We start from the raw sequence: 18,373 nt of genomic DNA, 5'->3' as shown, positions 1-18,373 counted from the left end.
AAAGTTGGAAGGAGTGTCTTACACTGAACCATTTGAAATTTCCAGTTCTATTGGTCAAAAATGGTTAAATATTGACAATTCCATGAGGTTAAAACAAATAAAAAACTGAGATGATCAACTTAATCCAAGAAGTCTTCCTGGAAATGTTAAATCTTAAAAGAGCTTGTTAAGATTGGTGAGAATGCAGTTTCCTAGAGCTGAGAGGGTAATGGCTTTCTTCTTAGAAAGAACAGTATGTGCAAAAGAACAGAGATAGAAAGGAGCAAATTGCAGATGGGGGTGGTGGTAAACAGATTAGCTTGGCTGAAGAGAATGGCTCTGTTAAGAAATAATGAGAAATGAGAAATGGGGTTGATAAGGTGGGGGAGGGAGGGTGGCTGGAAGAATAAGGGCAGAAGGTGAGAGGCCCTGAGAGCCAAATGAAGGCATTTGGAGTGAATACAAAAGGCAGTAGGGGTGCAAGAGTTGGAGAGGGATTTGATGAAAACCATGTTCAGGAAGATTAATCTGGCAAACTGCACAAACTGGATTGAAGAATGAGAGAGGCTGGAGACAGGGAGACCAGCTAGGAAGTTATTACAGTAAGAGCTAGATGCAAGGTGAAAGGGCCTTGAATGGGGGTGGGAATGGCAGCAGCAGGATGGGAACCAGATATATCGGAAGTCAGAAGGCAGCAATGGAGAGGGAAGTGACAGGACTGGGGGTAGCGCAATGTGCTCTGAGAAGGGGAGAAACTCGTAGTAAACAACAAGTTGATGACCACATAGAAAGACTAAAAAAATATGTCTGCTGTGGGTGGAGGTGGCAGGGAGGAAGTACTGTCTTACTTTTCATCTTGTTAAATTTGAGGTAGTGGGAAGGGACTCCAGGGGAAGAGTTCCTATGAAGCAGGAAGGAGAATGAAAGGTCTGAGATTATTTTGGTTTGTTAGAGAAACCCAGGAAAGAGAAACTCAACTTGGAAATTCGTATTTTAAGTCAATCCTGATCAAAATGGTAAAACAGGGAATTCTAACCTTACCCTCCATCATATACTCATGTTCTCTATTTGTCCTCCAAGTATCCTCAGCCTTTGTTCTCCCCCACCCCCACCCGCATGAAAGTATCTGATATGCTCCCTACAGTGATTTTGCCCTTATGTTTTATTGTCTAGATGGAATGATATTTACAAATAAAACTGAAAAGATTGAATGACACTTAAGTCAAAGGAAGACATTTCTGACTATGGGATTTCAGGCGTATCATTTTGGGGAGAGGACAGCAGGGATATTTGGGAGCAGGGAAAATGGTATGTGCCTGCTTCTGACTGGCATCCTCTCTCCCTGCACATATAAAAGCACAAGAAGGGAAAAGAGGACAAAACTCTCTGGTAAAAAGCTGGGTTATTAAATTCAATCATTACCAAATAGTATTTTCAGAGAGCACTTACATGTATGTTGTTAATGGCTAAAATGAGGCTTTATCTGCACTATCCTTATATAATTGAGAGTAGGCAGTAATGAAGACACTTACAGCCCACCCCATTTCCCCATTCCCACTCCAGAGCCAAGTAAGAGCCACTATCTACCATTAGACTTGAACTCTCAGGCAAACTAGAAAAATTACCTTAGCTTGTTTTGTATCTGCTGAAGGCAGTACTATTATAACTCTGAGCCTTGCTATGGTGATAAAATCACCTTTAGACAGCCAGTGTGGTGCAGTACAAAAGAACACAGAGCTGGAAGGCAAGAGACCTGGGTTCAAAAATCTCAGCTTGGTCATGAATTAGCTCACATTTCAGAACCTCAGTTTCCCCATCTGTGAAATGAAAGTTGAGCCACATGACCGCCAAGAGCTTTCCAATTATTAAAATTATATTAGCCCTGTCATCTAAGAGAGGGAGCAGCAAGTTTCTTCATTTTATTTTATTTAACCCATTCATTGATGCAACAAACATTTACCCTGTCAGGTAGTGAAAGGCACTGAGGGAAAAAAAACCTGTTTCTAGCCTTCACAGAGCTTATAGTTTAAATATAGAGAGAAAACAGCTAATTAAACATGTAATAGCAACAAAGTGTGGTATTACAATTAAGTTCAAAGCGCTACAGGATCATAAAAAAAAAAGACCTTAGCCCAGCATAAGGGGTCATGGAAAGCCTCTGGAATTAGTGGTATTTCTGTTGAGGCTTAAAGAAGGAGAATTTAGCCAGACTCTGATGAGTGTACAACAGAGTGGGGAGGGAAGTGTCCCAGGCAATGGGCACAGCATTGCGAAGGTCTGGAAGTAAGAGAAAGCCTGGTGTAAATACACAGCTGGAAGGAGTTCAGCATTGGTAGAGCATAGATATGGAGGGGGAGTGAATAAGCATGAAAGGTCTGCAAGGCCCAGACCATGCAGGTCTGGTAAGCCATATAAAAGAATTTGAACTTTATCCTAAGAGCAGTGGGAAGCCCTTCAGTGAATTTTGGCACAGCTTTAACATGAACAGATCTGCCATTTAGAAAACTCCCTCTGGCTGCAGTGTGTGAAGAATGGATTGAGCATCCAGACTGCCATTGCAATTTGGAGAGTGAAACAAAACACTGAGAGAGAGAGAGAGAGGAAGAGAAAAAGACAAACATAGTCCACACACATACACACCACCATCACCAATAACAATAACAACAACTATCCTTTTCTTGCTCTAAAACCAGAATTTCTTAAGTTTGAAAGTTGTCAACCTGTGAATTAAATGGAACTCTGGGAAGCTATGCAATGCATTGTGTTTTATCTTTCGTAGATGACTAATTTTGACAGGAAGCTAAGGACTTGATGCTGCAGCTGTTGTCCTAACATCCTAGCATTAACACCAGGAAACTACTCCAAGCATTGGAATTGGAATTAGCCAAGTAATAACCATAGGACTAAGTGGACAACAAGAATGGAGGGAGCGAAGGAGGGAGAGAGGGAAGAAAAGAGGAAGGGAGGGAGGGAGGGGGAGAGAGAGAGAGAGGGAGAGAAAGAGAATATCACATGCTTTGTTTTGTTTGTTTTTTTGTTTTTATGTGTTTTGTTTGTTTGTTTGTTTGATTACCCAGAGCTTCAAGTCCTCCAAAGCATGGATGGGCAGAGAAAGGGGAAACAATGATAAGTTTTCATTTAGCTGGGTGTAGGGGCTAGTCTTCAGAAGATCAGAATTGAATTCCTGGAACTGCTGCTAAATAGCTGTATGAGTTGGGAAAATGTTGAGACTCAGTTATCCCGTGTTTCCCCGAAAATAAGACCTAGCCAGACAATCAGCTCTAATGCGTCTTTTGGAGCAAAAATTAATATAAGACCCAATCTTATTTTACTATAATATAAGACCAGGCCTATGATATGATATGATATGATACGATACGATACGATATGATACGATACGATACAATATATGATATGATATGATACGATACAATATAATATAATAATAAATACTGGGTTATATTAATTTTTGCTCCAAAATACACATTTGAACTGATTGTCCGGCTAGGTCTTATTTTCAGGGAAACACGGTCTCATATGTAAAATGAGACAGTTGAACTACATGATGCCCTAAAGGTTAATATTCCATGAGCTTTGTAAAGCACGAAGGTGATGCCAAGTGATGACTGGACTGTCTATCTTTATCTGTTCATGTGTCTCTCTGTCTTTCATTCTTCGTTTTTCCCATGTAGTGAAGTCAACAGTTTTGAAACTTATAATGCCAAAGATCCTTCTAAGAATATGAGTATAGATTGTCATTTTGTATCTCTCCTGTCTTTTCAGGTTGTCCGTGTTTTCGTGTTTTTTGTGTCTCTCTCTCTCTCTCTTCTTTGCCCTTGAATACTGGTTAAAACTTAATGCCCAAGTTTCCTATATGTCTTTAACCCAATTCATTGTTTCTCCTTCTTACTCTTTCTCTTTGTTTCTCCCTCTCTTCCATCAATTCATTTCCTCTTAGTTCTCATTCACCCACTCCCACTCCCCACCTCAGATTTCTCCTATTTGATCTGTTAGGATCCCTACAGTCATTGTTTGGTGCTGCCACTAGTGCATTAAACAGAAGACAAAAACACAAATTAGACATTCCAGGCATGCATACTTAACTTACTAGAATGCCATAGTTCTGTCTGAAACCATCCCACATAACCCATAAAGCATTTACTTACTAGGACCCCCTCCTTGCTCCTTTCTCTCTAACAGAGACAGTGAGGGTAGGCTATAGTGACATCGCATTCCAGAATATGCTTTGTGGGGATCCAGCTACCAAATTACCTTACATTCAATCTGACAAGTATTTATTGTGCACCTACTGTGTGCCTGGTGCTCAGTAAGTTTCTCCAGGGACACCTAGAGTTACCAAACAATGTGGCTTAATTCTACTACTGCAAAAACTCAACATTATTGCACAGGCTTTGTTCTGAAGGTTACGCTGTGCAGAGATTACAGCCTGCAGATTTCATTCAACTACATACTTTGGTTTAGAAATGAGGCTCAATTCTCAAGAAAAGTGGGGAGTTGAATCAGCCTGAGGCTTTAATTCAGTGCATATTCGCATTTGAACTTTGGAGTTACCTTGTGTGCATCAGAAGGGTAAAATACATTGCTTACCTTCAGCAGAAGGTTCCTCTTGGGAGAGTCTTAGTGCTGCCAGGATGTCATTAAAGCCATAATCTGTCACCTTTAGTACAAAACGCCCATCTACCCCACAGTTCTGAGATTTTAGCCTCCAATGAGCAAACTCTCTGTGGTGTAAGTACTTCATGCCCTGCAGATGATACAAACAGGATTAATTTAGCAACTTATTTAATTATTTTGTGCTTTTAGAGTCACTGTCTGAGATTGTAAATGGCATGAGCTATTATGATCCAAAATTCAGTGTGTTTTGTTTTGTTTTTTCTTATATACAGGCAAAGCATAACTTGGACAACAAGAATTGCTTCAGGTCCCTTTTAGTTCTAAAGTTTGATGCTTTGATGAAGAATCACACCTTGTGTGTACAGAGAAGTGTGTGTTATGGGAAGATTTATTACCATTTCAAACACAGGATGGATTCATACATATATAATTGCCAAGAATTTGAAGATTCTGATTTCCCCCCTCAAAGGTCTAGCCCAACTCTCATCCCCTTTTGGCAAGAAAGGAAATTTGTACAGCCTTTTGGCTGGGCTAATTGGCAATAGCTATTAAAACTGAAAGTATGCATATCCAGTGACCTCAGGATTCTACTTCTCCAAGAAATATTTCCACATCTGTGCAAGAAAATATATACAAATATTCTTATTGTAGCTCTGCTTTTTAATCTCTCATAATTGGAAATACAATAAATACCAATCAAGCAGGGAATGTCCAAATTATGGTATATCTAAACTATGGAATATTCTGCAGCAGTTAAGAATAATAAGGTAGATCTATATGTACTGACAGGGAAACATCTCTCAGCCGTAAAGTGAAAATTAGTAAGTTGCAGAATTATGCGACAATATGTATTTTAAAAAGCAAACAAAATCTATAATGTATGTAAAAACACATAAAATGAATTACAAGGCTAATCATCAAATTGTTAGCAGTGGCTAATTTGGGGGAAAGTATAAAGGAAGGTTGAGTAAATATCAATATTTTCCTTATACATGCTTTTATTTTGACATTTATTTTAAAATTTAATTTAATACATTATTTTTGTAATTGAAAATGGACAATAAAGAAATATGAATACTACTGATTTTGCATCTTGCTTGGCAGCTTTATATGACAATCAAATGTGATCTACAAGGACTCTATCAGATGGGTTCAATCATTCACGTATAAATAAATCCATATTCTAGTGCAATCAACTTAGAAATGTTTACGCCGAGCCCATTTAAGTATCTGGATCTATTTGCTAGCCTGATACCCCTTTGTAATTGTATGCTTTATATCTCGTGCCCTCAAAAAGTCTGTAGTCCCCACTAGTTCCAAAAAGAGTCTGAAGTGGGTAAGATTACCCCCAGGTTATCTAATGTTTGGTTTCATTCATCATGGGCCTGAGAGGACCATCATTTATATGCTTCTTCCTTAACTCATGGGACCTTACATGTAAGGTGAGTGGAAAGAGTATTAGAATAGGAATCAGGAGATTTGGATTCTTTTCCTCTTTTTTTTAATTAAAGTTTATTGGGGTGACAATTGTTAGTAAACTTACATAGATTTCAGGTGTATAATTCTGTATTACATCATCTATAAATCACATTGTGTGTTGACCACCCAGAGACAGTTCCCCTTCCATCACTATATATTTGATCCCCTTTACACTCATCTACCACCCCCTCCCCCTTTACCCTCTGTAATGAGATTTGGATTCTATTATCAGCTCTGCCACTTAATATTTGGCTGATAACTATTGAGTACCTACTATGTGTGGCAGACATTCTATAACAAAGTATACTTCATTTAGCTTCTCTGAGCCTCTGTAAAAGGAGGCCAATCACACTTATTTTATTAAGAGTTGGAATGAGGAAACTCTATAAAAAGGTTAGGCCAATACGTCATCAAAATTGTGGCGTGAGATGAGCCTCTGTAAATCTGCCCTGGAATTTAAAACTAATCAAACAACTATAACTCCACAAAGGACTCCCTGCACAGCAGACAGGCAAGACAAAGAGACCCACTACTAAATTCACCTAAAGGTGGGTGAATCGTGCGAGCAGGGGAAGAGGGAAGGGAGAAGTGCAGAGACAGAGCTGCGAGGGTGTATGACACAGACCTAGCTCAGTGCTCCAAGCTCGCTGTATCCCAGAACTACCGCAGCTGCGGGAGAGGGACTGCTAGGGTTCCACTTATGGCCGACAGGGCTGAGGGGGCAGCATATAACACGGCTGAACCCAACACTCACAGCAGAGACGTCAAAGAAAAGACTGAGGAAAGAAGGCTGAAAATGATGATTTAAGCCCTCACTACAGAGCAGAGAATGGAAGTCTTAGGCACTGAGACTAGCCGCCCCTCCCTACCCTCCTGGAGCTCACCCCACCCCCACCTTCCCAGTGCTAGAAGCGGAACAGTAGCAGTGTGTGGGGACAGAGCCCCAGAGAACAGTTTCCAGGCTCTCGGCCTCAAGTGGAAAGGTGCTAGCTCGGGTAGTATATGGCCATCCACTGTGGCTAGTTGGCCGTCAGCTGTAACCCTTGAGGCATTGGCCACTAATATAACTGCCATGGCTGCATTTGGGAGTGGAGTCGAGGAGAGTCGTCAATCGGTTGGCAGAAAACCAGACAGCAGGTCGCACTTCATGTGAATCCAGCCTTCAGTGAGACTAAGCTAGTATGTCTCCCCTACCTGTGGCTCCGTGGGTGTTCCTTTATGGCCTAGCCACATCCTGCGTTCTTATGTGGGGAGCGGGAGCTGAGATCCTGCAGGCTGCCCTGTGTGACAAATGCAGCAAGCACGGTTTCCCGCATGACAAATGGCGCAGGGAGCAGGGTGTGGTGTCAGCCGAAACTCTCCGAAATGTACTGGAGCAGTTTATACATATATAAGCTCAGTTTAGTAAGCAGGGTACGGTGTTGGCCAAAACCTACTGAAGCATGGTGGAACGGTTTGTGTGTGTGAGAGTTCAGATTTAGGAGGCCCATGAGAAGGGACACCAGGAACGGGAGGCGTGGTCTGCTTGGGAGACTCAAGCCTCCAGCTGGCACACCACCCTGTTGGCCAAGTAGGGCGTTGCCTTCATTTTGGTGATCTGCTGTGGCCTTAGGCTCCAAGGGTTGTGGACATTTAACACGGAGGCCTCCACCCACTCAGACACCTGGCACAGTGAGCAAGATTCCAACCAGGTAGAAATGGAGTCTGATTCTGGGCAGAAGGACATGTGGCCCCCACATAGTGTGTGGAGTCCAGTGGCCACTGTTCTCAGGAGATGGACTCCCAACAAAGGGAGGGAGGACATGGACGGCTCTCTGCCCAGCATGGAGAGAGCCCTGCAGGATCTGGCTAAGCGGCTGCCAGAGGAGGAGAAGGCTACAGCCAACCACAAGGGTTGGATGTTCCTCACGGCCTTGAGCCTCAACACGGAAAATGTGCTTAATGAAATGGCCCAGGTGCCAGACCAGGTGTGCCGGTTGGAAGCTCTGGAAGCTCGGGTCTGCCTGTTAGAAGAGGGGCCCCACAGTGGAGACTCTGAGGCAGAAGCAGAGAAAGCGAGTGGAGACAATGTAACTCCCAACCCCCAACCCCAGCCAATGTTGAAGCAAAGAGTAAAACGTGAGCAACATTTGGGCCCCGGGGGCATTGGTGCCGGCAACACAACTGTGCTGAGTTCACAATCTATACCCCTTACACTCCCACTGAGTTGCAGGAGTTGGGGAGGCGGTACAGACAGAGCCCTGGAGAGCCAGTCTCGGCATGGCTACTACGTTTATGGGATAAGGGAGCAGACAACATTCCCTGCTTCCCAGGCAAGATGGAAAAGATAGCCTTCGTGACAGTACATCCGTCCCTGCAACAAAGGGTACAGAACAGCCATAATGGTCTGTACCACAAAGCGGGAAAGATGTCAGGCAGCGACCCTCCTTTCCCAGGAAAATAAGCTAGCATGCATCCTCCCAGATGGAAGGAATTTGCCATTGTTGGTTGCTAAGATTGCTGTTTCTTTTCATCCGTAGTTGCCAATAGGCTAACATGGCACAGGGACCCTCGCAGAAGACGCTTGTCCTGAAGATTGTGAGGCGAGACCCTACACGGGTGGAGTGTGGGGACAGAGCTGCAGAGAGCAGTTTCCAGGCTTTCGGCCTCACATAGAAAGGTTCTGGCTCAGGTACTAAATGGCCATCAGCTGTGGCTAGTTGGCCGTCAGCTGTAACCCTTGAGCCATTGGCCACTAATATAACTGCCGTGGCTGCATTTGGGAGTGGAGTCAAGGAGAGTCATCGGTCAGTTGCCAGAAAAGCAGACAGCAGGTCACATGTCGTGTCATTCCTGCCTCCAGTGAGACTATAGTGTTAGGACACCCCTATCTATGGCTCCGTGGGTGTTCCTTTTTGACTAGCCACATCCTGAGTTCTTATGTGAGGAGCGGTAGCTGAGACCCCGCAGGCCGCCCCGCATGACACAGTGTCAGATCAAAAGAACAGAATACTTTCTGTTCTGAGAAGTGTAGACCGCAGACACAGATTCACAGCCCAACTAGTTCTAACAAAGGGGAGGGAGCTGTGGAAGCAGGACCGACTATGGTGGTGGTCACCACCATTGCTCTGGGCCACCTCTCACAACTGACCCCTCCCCTGGCCCCACCTATCCAGGTGGTTCCCTGCAGGAGTAAACAGAACTACTGAAACATACGGGCTCTGAATCTGGTGCAGAAAGAGTTTTGCAACTTCAAAAGCTCTCCGCATTCCCACAGGGACGTGAAACCCTATGACCCAGGCGAACTGTTAACAGAGGAGAAAACGGTTTCCCAGGGAATCCCCCCATTGGGTGAGAAGCTGGAATAGTGCAGAGAAAACATAGCACTGTTGTGTGAGAGAGGAAAAAAAAGGCTGCAGTCGGAGAGAAAATAAAACATTCTACCAACAAGTACTAGAAAACAAAACAAAGAAATCTTCCTATCAACCTGTTGCAAAAGCCACTCTAGTAGATGTCTAGGAAGAGAAATAATAAATCAGTAATTGCCATGAATAACCAAGGCAACAAGACAGCTCAGAAAGAAAGTGAAAAGTCTCCAGAAAAGGAAGGTAAAGATATGGAAATATGTGATTTAAATGACAGAGAATTCAAGATTGCAGTTCTGAAAAAAACTCAGCAAGATAAAAGAAAACACAGAAAGGCAGTTTAATGAACTCAGAAGCACAATCAAACAACAACATAAGCATTTTACCAAAGAGATTGAAATAGAAAAAAAAAGAACCAAAGGGAATTTCTGGAAATTATGAACTCAATAGAAGAAATTAAGAATGAAATAACCGAGAAGGGGGAAAAATGGTGGCGTGAGGTGAGCCTCTGTAGCGCTCCCCTGGAATTTACAACGAATCGGACAGCAATAACTCAACAAAGGACTCACTGCACAGCAGACAGGCAAGACAAAGAGGCCCACTGCTGAATTCACCTCCAGGTGGGTGAATCGCGCGAGCGGGGGAGGAGGGAGAGGAGAACTGCGGAGACGGAGTCGCGCGGGCGCAGGACGCAGACCTAGCTCAGTGTTCCGTGCTCACTGCATCCTGGAACTACCGCAGCTGCAGCTGTGGGAGAGAAAAAGACTTGGACTGCTAGGGCTCCACTTATGGCCCACAGGGCTGAGGGGACAGTATACAAAACGGCTGAACCCAACGCTTGCTCACAGCAGATCTCGGAGCAAAGACTGAGGATAGAGGGCTGAAATTGGTGGTTTAAGCCCTCACTGAGGAGCAGAGAACAGAAGCCTTAGGCACGGAGACTAGCCGCCCCCTCCCTACCCTCCCAGAGCTCGCCCCGCCCCCACCTGCCCGGTGCCAGAAGCCATAAAGTAGCAGTGTCAGATCAAAGGACAGAATATTTGCTGCTCTGAGAACTGTGGACCACAGACACAGATTCGCAGCTCAAAAAGTTCCGGGAAAAAGGAGGGAGCTGTGGAAGCAGGACTGGCTGTGGTGGTGGTCGCCACCATTGCTCTAGGCCACCTCTCACAACTCACCCTGCCCCTGGCCCCACCTATCTGGGCGGATCCCTGCAGGAGTAAACAGAACTGCTGAAACAAACGGGCTCTGAATCTGGTGCAGAAAGAGCTTTGGAACTTCAAAAGCTCTTCGCATACCTATCAACCTGTTGCAGAAGCCACTCCTGTAGATGTCTAGGAAGAGAAATAGTAAATCAGTGATTGCCATGAATAACCAAGGCAACAAGATAGCTCAGAAAGAAAGTGAAAAGTCTCCAGAAAAGGAACTTAGAAATATGGAAATATGTGATTTAAATGACAGAGAATTCAAGATTGCAATTCTGAAAAATCTGAACGAGATGCAAGAATACAAAGAAAGTCAGTATAATGAACTCAGAAACACAATCAAAGAACACCATGAGCGTTTTACAAAAGAGATTGAAATTTTGAAAAAGAACCAAATAGAATTTCTGTAGATTAAGAACTCAATAGAAGAAATTAACAATCAAATATCCAGCTTAGGTAGTAGAGTTGACCAGATGGAGGAAAGAATCAGTGACATCGAAGATAGGAACCTGGAATTTACACAGATGGAAGAAGAAAGAGACTTGAGACTTAAAAGAAATGAAAGAACTCTACAAGAACTTTCTGACTCCATCAGAAAGAGCAATATAAGAATAATGGGCATACCAGAAAGAGAAGAAAGAGAGAAGGGAACAGAGAATATATTCAAACAAATCGTCGATGAGAACTTCCCAAACTTGTGGAAAGAACTGGATCCTCGAATCCAAGAAGCAAATAGAACACCTAATTACCTCAATCCCAACAGGACTTCACCAAGGCACATTGTATTGAAGCTGTCTAAAATTAACACCAAAGAAAGAATCCTCAAGGCAGCCAGGGAAAAGAAGATGGTAACCTACAAAGGAAAGCCCATTAGATTATCATCAGATTTTTCAGCAGAAACTCTACAAGCTAGGAGGGAATGGAACCAACTATTCAAACTATTGAAAGAGAGAAATTATGAGCCAAGAATAATATGTCCAGCAAAGATCTCCTTTAGATATGAAGGAGAAATACAGACCTTTCCAGACATCCAGAAGCTGAGGGAATTTTCTAATACACGAACTGCACTACAAGGAATACGTAAAAAGGCTATTAGACCACAATCAACAGGGACAACTTGTGGCAACCGAGACATAAAAAGGGGGAGCGTAAACGCCTGAACTGGAATATGGGAATAGAGAAAGTAAGCATGCTGAAGAAAATGGAATACTCTAAATATCAAACTTTCTTTTACATAAACTTAAGGGTAACCACTCAAAAATCATCCAAAACTGAAATATATACCATAATAAAAGAAGAAACAAGGAAAACATCATAGAATACCACCACACAGAAATAATTGACAACAACAAAAAGGTAAAGAAACAATGGAGACACAGCCTTACCAGAAAACTAAAGATAGAATGACAGGAAATCCTCACATATGAATAATCACCCTAAATGTAAATGGACTGAACTCACCAATAAAGAGACACAGAGTAGCAGATTGGATCAAAAAACTAAACCCAACCATATGCTGTCTCCAAGAGACACATCTCAGCTACAAGGACAAGTATAGACTCAAATTGAAAGGGTTGAAATTGACACTCCAAGCAAATGGTACCCAGAGAAAATCAGGTGTATCCATAATGATTTCTGATGAAACAGACTTCAGGGTGAAAAAGATAACTAGAGACAAAGATGGACATTTCATAATGGTAAAGGGGACTATACAACAAGAAGACATAACAGTCATCAATATTTATGCCCCCAATCAGGGAGCACCGAAATATACCAACCAACTACTAACAGAACTAAAGGGAGAAATTGACCAAAACACAATTATAGTAGGGGACTTAAATACATCACTGACAGCTATAGATAGATCATCCAAACAACGATAAGTAATAAAATAGCAGCGCTAAATGATACATTAGATGAAATGGACATAACTGACATATATAGAGCACTTCATCCTAAAACATCAGACTATATATTCTTTTTGAGTATATATGGAACATTCTCAAGGATAGACCATATATTGGGCAACAAAATCAGACTCAGCAAATTTAACAAGATTGAAATCATACCAAGCATATTCTCTGATCACATAGCTTTGAAATTGGATATCAACTGCAAAAAGAAAGCAGGAAAAAACACAAATACATGGAGATTAAACAACATACTTTTAAAGAACGACTGGGTCAAGGAAGATATTAGAGGAGAGCTCAAAAGATACATAGAAAAAAATGACAATGAAAATACATTCTACCAAAATTTTTGGGATGCCGCGAAAACAGTTTTAAGAGGGAAATTTATATCATTACAGGCCTATCTCAAGAAACAAAAAAAATCCCAAATAAATAACCTCATGTTACACCTTAAAGATCTAAAAAAAGAAGAACAGGCGAAACCCAAGGTCAGCAGAAGAAAGGAAATAACAAAAATCAGAGCAGAACTAAATGAAATAGTGAACAAAAAGACAATGGAAAAAAATTAATTGACGAAGAGCTGGGACTTTGAAAAGATTAAGAAAATTGACAAACCCTTGGCTGGACTAACTAAGATAAAAAGAGAGAAGACACTAATTAACAAAATCAGAAATGAAAAAGGGAAGTTATCACGGACACCACAGAAATACAAAGGGTTATCCAAGAATACTATGAAGGACTATATGCCACCAAATTCAATAACTTAGAAGAAATGGACAAGTTCTTAGAAACATATAGACTTCCAAGGCTTAATCATGAAGAACTGGAATATCTAAACAGAACGATCAACAGTAACGAAATTGAATCAGTAATCAAAAACCTTCCCAAAATCAAAACTCCTGGACCAGATGGCTTCACCAGTGAATTCTACCAAACCTTCAAAGAGGATCTAATAAAAATCCTGCTCAAACTCTTCCAAAAAATTGATGAAGAGTCAGTACTCCCTAACTGATTTTATGAGGCCAACATTACCCTGATACCAAAACCTGGTAAGGACAACACAAAAAAAGAAAACTACAGACCTGTATCTCTGATGAATACAGAGGCAAAAATCCTCAACAAAATTCTAGCAAATCGAATACAACAATGCATTAAAAAGATTATTCATCACGACCAAGAGGGGTTCATCCCGGGGTACAAGGATGGTTCAACATCTGCTAATCCATCAATGTGATACATCACATAAACAAAATAAAGGACAAAAATCATATGATTCTATCAATTGATGCAGAAAAAGCATTTGATAAGATACAACATCCATTGATGATTAAAACACTTACTAAAATTGGTATAGAAGGAAAATACCTCAACATAATAAAGGCCATATACGACAAGCCCACAGCTAATCTCATACTTAATGGTGAAAAGCTGAAGCACTTTGCTCTACGTTCAGGAACACGACAAGTCTGTCCCCTATCACCTCTGCTTTTCAACATAGTGTTGCAAGTCCTCGCCAGAGCTATCAGGCAAGAGAAAGAAATAAAAGGAATCCAAATTGGGAATGAAGAAATCAAATTGTCACTCTTTGCAGATGACATGATGCTATATATAGAAAACCCTAAAGACTCCACCAAAAAGCTATTAGAAACAATCAGCAAATACAGTAAAGTTGCTGGCTACAAAATCAACGTACAAAAGTCCATTGCTTTCCTATATACCAACAATCAAATCTCACAAAAAGAAATAGAAAAAACAATTCCTATTGCAATTGCAGCAAAAAGAATAAAATACATAGGAATAAACTTAACCAAGGATGTGAAGGACTTATATGCTGAAAAGTATAAGACATTTTTGAAAGAAATTGAAGAAGACACAAAGAAATGGAAAGACATTCCGTGCTCATGGATTGGAAGAATCAACATAGTTAAAATGGCCATATTACACAAAGCCATATACAGATTTAATGCAATCCCCTTCAAAATCCCAATGGCATTTTTAAAGAAATAGAACAAAAAATCATCAGATTTCTTTGGAACCACAAAAGACCCCGAATAGCCAAAGCAATATTAAAAAAAAAAAGAACAATAGTGGAGGTATCACACTCCCTGATTTTTGCTTGTACTACAGGGATACAATAATCAAAACAACTTGGTATTGGCAGAAAAACAGACACGTAGACCAATGGAATAGAATTGATAACCCAGAAATAAAACCACATAAATATGGACAGATAATTTTTGACAAAGAATCTAACAACATACAATGGAGGAAACACAGCCTCTTCAATAAATGGTGCTGGCTGAATTGGATAGCTACATGCCAAAGAATGAAACTGGACTGCTATCTCTCACCATGTACCAAAATTAATTCAAAATGGATCAAAGACTTAAGCATAAGACCTGACACAATAAACTGCATTGAAGAAAACATAGGTCCTAAACTTATGGACCTTGGGTTCAAAGAGCATTTTATGAATTTGACTCCAAAGGCAATGGGAGTAAAAACTGAAATAAACGAATGGGATTATATGAAACTGAAAAGCTTCTGCACAGGAAAAGAAACTATTGACAAAATAATGAGGCAACCAACTGAATGGGAGAAGATTTTCACAAACAGTGCCTCTGATAAGGGGCTAATATCGAAAATATACAAAGAACTCATGAAACTCAACAACAAAAAAACAAACAACCCAATTGAAAAATGGACAGAGGACCTGAAGAGACATTTCTCCAAAGAGGATATACAAATGGCAAATAGACATATGAAAAAATGCTCAACATCGCTAATCATCAGAGAAATGCAAATGAAAACCACAATGAGATATCACCTCACCCCAGTCAGAATGGCTTTCATCAACAAGACAAATAGTAACAAGTGTTGGAGAGGCTGTGGAGAAAAAGGAACCCTCATACACTGTTGGTGGGAATGCAGATAGGTGCAGCTGCTATGGAAGGCAGTGTGGAGGTTCCTCAAAAAATTACGAATAGAATTACCATACAACCCAGCAATCGCTCTCCTGGGTATCTACCCAAAAAATCTGAAAGCATTTTTCTAGAGACACATGGACTCCAATGTTCATTGCAGCTTTGTTTACGATGGCCAAGACATGGAAACAACCAAAATGTCCTTCGATAGATGAATGGATAAAGAAGTTGTGGTACATATACACAATGGAATACTATTCGGCGTTAAGGAAAGATGATATAGGAGCATTTGTGACAACATGGATGGATCTTGAGAGTATAATGCTAAGTGAAATAAGTCAGACAGAAAAAGCAGAGAACCCTATGATTTCACTGATATGTGGTATACAAACCAAAAACAACAAAATACAAGACAAATAATGAAATAACCAGCTTAGGTAGCAGAGTTGACCAGATGGAGCAAAGAATCAGTGGCATCGAAGATAGAAACCTAGAAAGTACACGGATGAAAGAAAAAAGAGACTTGACACTTAAAAGAAATGAAAGAACTCTACCAGAAATTTCTGACTCCATCAGAAAGAGCAATATAAGAATAATGGGCATACCGGTAGGAGAACAAAGAGAGAAGGGAACAGAGAATATATTCAAACAAATTGTTGATGAGAACTTGCCAAACTTGTGGACAGAACTGGATCCGTGAATCCAAGAAGTAAATAGAACACCTGATTACCTCAATCCCAACAGGCCTTCTCCAAGGCACATTGTATTGAAGCGGTCTAAAATCAACAACAAAGAAAGAATTCTCAAGGTAGCCAGGAAACAGACCACGGTAACCTACAAAGGAAAGCCCATTAGATTATCGTCAGATTTCTCAGAAGAAACTCTACAATCCAGGAGGGAGGGGAAACAAATATTCAAATTATTGAAAGAGAGAAATTATGATCCAAGAATAATATATCCAGCAATGATATCCTTTAGATATGAGGGATGAATAAAGACCTTTCTAGACATACAGAGGCTGAGGGAATTTTACAATAAATGACCTGCACTACAAGAAATACTAAAGGAGGATATTCGACTGCCATCAACAGGGACAATTTGTGGCAACCAAAAAATAAAAAGGGGGAGAGTAAAGGCCTAAGCCGGAATATGGGAATGGAGAAAGTAAGCGTGCTGAAGAAAATGGAATACTCAAAATATCAAACTTTCTTTTACATAAACTTAAGGGTAACCACTCAAAAAAAAATCCAGAACTGAAATATATGTAGTGTAATTAAAGAAGAAAGAGAGGGAAACGTCATAGAGTACCAGCACACAGAAATAATAGACAACAACAAAAAGACAGACAAACAATGGAGACACAGCCTTACCAGAAAAATAAAGACAGAAGGACAGAAAATCTTCACATAACAATTATCACCCTAAATATAAATGGAATGAACTCACCAATAAAAAGGCATAGAGTAGCAGATTGGATCAAAAAACTAAGCTCAACCACATGCTGTCTCCAAGAGACACATCTCAGCTACAAGGAAAAGCATAGACTCAAAGTGAAAGGGTGGAAATTGACACCCAAGCAAATGGCACCCAGAGAAAATCAGGAGTAGCCATAATGATATCAGATTAAACAGACTTCACGGTGAAAAAAAATTAACAAGAGACAAAAATGGACAATTCATAATGGTAAAGGGGACTAGAAAACAACAAGAAATAACAGTCATCAATATTTATACCCCCAATCAGGGAGCACTGAAATATACCAAGCAACTACTAACAAAACTAAAGGGAGAATATGTGAATGAACTAATCAGAAACAGTTTTGGGGACACTAAGAATAAACCGAGAGTTGTTACATGGGTGGGGGGGGGATAAGGGGAAAGGTGAAGGGATTAGGAAGCAGCTGGTAACCACAAGATGGCCTCGGGGTTTTTTGAAAATTAATTTGGGGAACGTATTCAATAATGTTGTAAAGATTTTGTTGGGTATCCTATGGACATGCGTCCTATTTGGGAGACCACCTCAGGGATACTGTGGATGCCTGATCATGGCATTGTACACCAGAAGCTAAACATTAATGAATGCCAACTATAATTTTATATATATAATGTGATGGCTCGGTGTGAGGTCGGAGGGATAGTGGATGGGGGGATGGGGGGAGGGGTGTCCACAGTGTGAAGGATATAAATGATGAACGTCTCAGTATTACCTTGTCTTATGCACCTGAAACTAATAAATTTAAAAAAAAATAAAATAAAAAAAAAAAATATATATATATATATATATATATATATATATATATATATATATAAGAAACTAAAGGGAGAAATTGACCAAAACACCATTAAACTAGGGGACTTAAATATATCATTGACAGCTATGGATAGATCATCCAAACAGAAAATAAATAACGAAATAGCAGCCCTAAGTGACACATTAATGAAATAGACATAATTGACATATATAGAGCACTTCATCCTAAAACATCAGACTACACATTCTTTTCGAGTGTACATGGAACATTCTCAAGGATAGACCGTATATTGGGACATAAAGTCAGCCTCAGCAAAGTAAGATTGAAATCGTTCCAAGCATATTCCCTGATCACAAGGCTTTGAAATTGGATATGAACTGCAAAAAGAAAGCAGGAAAAAACACAAATACATGGAGATTAAACAACACACTTTCAAAGAACTACTGAGTCAAAGAAGAAATTAGAGGAGAGATCAAAAGATACATAGAAACAAATGACAATGAAATACAATTTTGGGGATGCAGTGAAAGCAGTTTTAAGAGGGAAATTTATATCATTAGAGGCCTATTTCAAGAAACAAGAAAAATCCCAAATAAATAACCTCATTTTACACCTTAAAGAACTAGAAAAAGAAGAACAAGTGACA

General features: G+C 40.5%; 1 protein-coding gene across 1 annotated transcript in view; it reads right to left on the bottom strand.

The window, feature by feature from the left end:
- The window catches only part of GUCY2F (guanylate cyclase 2F, retinal), a gene marked incomplete at both ends in the record, with an annotated part of 147,016 nt that overhangs the window by 46,424 nt on the left and 82,219 nt on the right, over nt 1-18,373 (bottom strand). The window contains 1 exon segment of the mRNA XM_081043007.1: nt 4,588-4,744. Coding sequence (XP_080899133.1) covers nt 4,588-4,744 — 157 coding nt within the window.

This window comes from Rhinolophus hipposideros (assembly GCF_964194185.1).
Source record: "Rhinolophus hipposideros genome assembly, chromosome: X".
Lineage (NCBI taxonomy): Eukaryota > Metazoa > Chordata > Mammalia > Chiroptera > Rhinolophidae > Rhinolophus > Rhinolophus hipposideros.
Note: the sequence above shows the minus strand (reverse complement) of the source record. Positions and strands in the feature narration are given on the sequence as shown.